Source organism: Austrofundulus limnaeus, unplaced genomic scaffold, assembly GCF_001266775.1.
Source record: "Austrofundulus limnaeus strain Quisiro unplaced genomic scaffold, Austrofundulus_limnaeus-1.0 Scaffold208, whole genome shotgun sequence".
Taxonomy (NCBI): Eukaryota; Metazoa; Chordata; class Actinopteri; order Cyprinodontiformes; family Rivulidae; genus Austrofundulus; species Austrofundulus limnaeus.
The window spans coordinates 764,694-769,200 of record NW_013952610.1 but is presented as its reverse complement, the minus strand read 5'-3'; the positions used below and the strand labels follow the sequence as shown (position 1 = coordinate 769,200).

The window sequence follows — 4,507 nt, the reverse complement described above, 5'->3', positions numbered from 1 at the left end:
TAAAGAAACTTTAAACTTGTCAAAAAGCTGTTGTTACTGTTATTGTTTGCCACTAATATGAAAAGCAGCTTCTGATTGGCTAAAACTGTGACTTTGGTTTTTGTATGGGTTGAAAACAGCGTCAGTTAAATCTCTACAGAACAACATGTTTTTATTTGTCCTCCTCACTTCCAGGAAACATGCTGCAGAGATGGAGAACTTTAATTCCTCCAGCCCAACAAAATTAAAGATCTTTTAATAACATATTTAAGACTAACTTAAATATTTTTTAAAGAATTTAAGAAATTTGAGGTCTTTTTACTCAGAGTATTGAGTAAAAAAAATAATCCCTTAATTACCTTCTTCTGCACACAGTTGTTTAAGAAAAATTCCCTCTTGCAAAGTAACAAAAAAAAAATCAGCAATGTAAAATAAAACAGAACGATATCAACAACAAGAAAAAAAAACTTCCATTGAATGTAGGCGCAGTGTAACTAATTTGTAATTTTTAATTTGTAATTTGGAGTCTCTGCATTACTGACTTTATTTTTCCTTTTATTTGTGAAAAATAAAGTGTAAACAAAAGAATCAATCTCTTCCCGCTTCTTTAGATCCAGTACTCAATTTGGTATTAGTACTTAAATCAACACAACCACCCCTAGTTTTTGTTAATATTTGTTCTTCAAAACAGTAAAAAGCGTGGTTAAAAAAATCTTTGAAGTGTAAAGTTTTGTTTTTGTCATTCCTCCATACCTGGCATGTGCAGATGTATGTCCCCAGGCTGTCCTCTGAGACGGTCACCTCTAAGTCGGAGTTGTGCTGCCTGGTGTGTCTGTGTGGGGGGTGGTCCCAGCTGCAGGGCCGGGGGGACAGCTGGACACATGGCAGCAGGATGCGTAGTCCCACGGCCACTTTCAGCTCCCTTATAGCTGGGTGGCAACGGCCTGAAGGTGGGAACCAGAACCAGACCAGTTACCTGACAGGTCGAAAATAAATGAGCTGCTTGATCATATTTATTTTACGTGAATTGGATTGGGCTTACTCTCATGTGTTTGACACTTTTTTAAGGCATTATCCACAATATCACCAGGACCGGGGCTGAAATACACAAAAATAATGTAAAAGTTGTTCATTTAATTACAGTTTGACTAAAAACGATTTAAAGTTCGCTGTTATTTTGTAGTTCTCACTTTTCTTGTGTTGACTGGCAGGTGTTTTCCTCTGAGCTCCACACACAGCCCAGTCCTCGGGCTCTGGCACAGACCTCACAGCTGCGATACAGAGCGCAGCCTTCAGTCTGGACCCGAGCCACAGACAGAGGGCTTCCCACCAGCGCCGCACCCTGAAACCACAGAGAAGCCTTACAGAACCACTGCACACTGCACACACACACACACACACACACACACACACACACAAACACACAGCTTCATCATGAGCCGTGGGTGGATGTGCCTTACCTGATGCAGGATTATATTATTAACAGGCTCCTGTGGAGAAAACAGAGGAATCTCTTGGAGTAAAGTGGCATTCAGGCCCACTACTGCCACCTGGTGGAGCTCCCCACGGTCTGCAACAACAAAACGTTAACTTTTTTAAGCATTTTACCGCTTTTTTATTTCAGTTTGAAAAGCCAAACAGCACAGTTTGAAAGAGAATATTTCAGCTTCTTTTCATGTTTTTACCAAAGTCATATATACAGTATTTAATGTGTACCTGAACAATAACGTCCAAATATTATTTTATTTTTTATTATGTTTTGACAGATTTTCTATTATTTTTAACTTCCTTGTAACTAAACAGCTTGAGAGCATTTATTTATTTTGTCATTGTTGTATTAATCTTCTTAGACATATCAATTCTTTAAGCACTTGGATTATTGTAAGCAAGGTGTGCAGGTTGTTCAATAATATCTTCTGTAGTGGCTGAAGTGTTGGGACTAAAATGCAGAGTTGTAAAGTAACTACGTACAAATACTTTGTTACTGTACTTAAGTAGAATTTTGGGGTATCTGTACTTGAATAATTATTTTTCAGCCTACTTTTTACTTCTGCGTCTTACATTTTCACACAGTTATCTGTACTTTCTACTCCTTACATTTTAAAAAGAGCAATAAGTAGAAAGTTGTTACTTTTATTTCATTTTTGCTTATTTTCATTCCAGCTTGTTATTGTAAAAAATAAATACTATCCTTATAAACTGTGCCTCCTAGATAGAGTGAATTTAATTGTGGTTGAATGAGAAGTATAAATACATAAAACTCTGATACTGTATTAGTTTGTACACAAACAAATCATGTCACACTCCAGCAGGACATAATCATTCAAATAAAAGGACTGTACTTAAGAAGTATTTGTATTTCATGAATTATATTTTTGTATTTGGCTGCAGCCCTCAGATAGATTTTCATTTTGGAGAAAAGGTTTGGGCAGCCTTGATATAAACTGAAACAGCTAAACTAGTGCATCCTAAATTTAACATAAATTAATTATTTTAATACGATATAGTTCCTTAATGACTTTACTGTCAAATAACAGTTGATTAAGCAAAGATTTGTGTAAAATAAATAAAGGAACATTGGAACAATATTCTTTTTGTGTGTTTTTTTTCTTTTTCTTAATTATAATGCAAAAGATAGATTGTCATTATTTTCATTATATAACTTTGATTTATAAAATGATAATAACTTTCAGTTAAAAGAAAATATAAATCAAACATATAAAGAACATTATTATTTTGTTTATTATCTTGATTAAATAAAATTTAAAAAATGTCTCTTCTGAGGGAGATCTTCTGAGATTAGGGTCAAAGACAGATGGAACTGTTTATTCCACCTCGAGGTGACCACTACAGTCAGATACTTGTACTTTTACGCAAGTATCACTTTGTGGTACTTTATACAACACTGCTAAAAAGAACCAGAAAACAGTAGTGATGTTTGATATCAACGTTTCTGATTCTGTCATTGAGTGAAAATCAGGCTGGCATCGGTGATACTGATACTGATCCAGAACTGATACGTGTACAAATACACCTAATGTCTAAATCTTTAAAAAGTACTGTATTTCAAATCATTGCTTCATAAATGAAACCGTAGTAATCTATTTATTCATTTTAAACTCATCTGCCCTTATTTGCAATACAGACAAGCTAATAAAGCAGAAAAACCAGAGTAAACAATCACATAAAATCATTTAAACAATAAAAAAAGAAGTAAAATTATAAAACCAGTGAATAAATGATTGTTTTGTTATCGAGAACTGATATAAAAATGAAAACTTCAGTCTTAATTTATGTTACATGAATGTATTATATTAAAATACAGAACATGTAACCTAGGCGGAAGAAAAAGTAGTTTCCACCAACTCTGTTTCATTTAGACAAAATTTCCTTAGTTTACTTATTTTCCTTCATGTTTCAGTTAATAAAATACGTTTCCTGAAATGATTGAAGCATCAATATTTTGATTTTAGTATCGATTCTAGAGCATGAAGTTCTGATATTGAAATTTAGGTATCGATACGCACATCACGAGGAAAAAGTCCTGCAAAGATTCATCACCTTTCATTCAGTTCATCACTCAGGTTTCATGTTTTCAGCTAACCCTGTTGGTACAAACATGCTCAGCTGTAGCAACAAATACTGAAGCTACAACCGGTTCCTTCTCTTAGTTTAGACTTTTTGTGCTTGAAGCTGTATTCCCTTCTACAAATCACTCCAAATCAGACCTGAGCTTCCTCAAGACTTTTGGACAGAACTTCAGGTCCAGATACAGATTATGGTTTGCAGTCCTCACCTGTTCCAAGATGCAGCAATGCTGCTTGGCGCTCCTCCGCACTTCCTGTCAGCTTCACAGCCAGCTTGGTGTATTTGATTCCCCTCCGGACCAACAGGGGGGCCGCAGTGACGCTGTTCTCCATCAGGGGGTGGTCTCTCACAAACGTCAGCACCTTGTCAGGGAGCTTCAGGGACGACTCAAATCCTTCAGCCTTTAGCTCGTTGTTCAAACACTGAAAAGAAAAATAAGAATGTTTTAACCTGTGGAATTACACTGCAAATATAGCTAATTTATATATAGCAAATATAACCAGCAAGTTCATTAAGAAAAAATGAAAATATAAGACTTTAAATTTAAATATACTACCTTTAAGGTTTTCTTTTTGTTTTGAATTCTTATTTGTAGTAAATGAATACATTGTAATGAGAAAAATATTTCTAAACCAAGTAAAATCAGCAGTAATAGGTTTTTCAATGGGAACAGGTAGTGTTGGTACCTGTCCAGGTCTTGGATTCGGAACTGGATCAGGATTGATCCAGTTGTCGTAAGGTTTCTTCAGCTCTTTGAAAGGACCGTCCATCACTTTGCCGATGTCAGACAGACTGAAAACACACACAGCTGACACATCCTCAGGCTCCCTGGAAGAAAAGAAACAAAAGCTCTCATTGGGCCTCATGCAAGAACCGTTCGTACGCACAGATTTGTTCTTAAATTGTGCGTACGAGTGATTTAGGAGAATTTGTGGCATTC

General features: G+C 35.7%; 1 protein-coding gene across 1 annotated transcript in view; it reads right to left on the bottom strand.

The window, feature by feature from the left end:
* Window positions 1-4,507, bottom strand: part of sema4f (sema domain, immunoglobulin domain (Ig), transmembrane domain (TM) and short cytoplasmic domain, (semaphorin) 4F) — a gene marked incomplete at its 5' end in the record, with an annotated part of 76,188 nt that overhangs the window by 2,651 nt on the left and 69,030 nt on the right. The window contains 6 exon segments of the mRNA XM_014019065.1: window positions 733-923; window positions 1,022-1,077; window positions 1,170-1,321; window positions 1,440-1,549; window positions 3,776-3,989; window positions 4,254-4,395. Coding sequence (XP_013874519.1) covers window positions 733-923; window positions 1,022-1,077; window positions 1,170-1,321; window positions 1,440-1,549; window positions 3,776-3,989; window positions 4,254-4,395 — 865 coding nt within the window.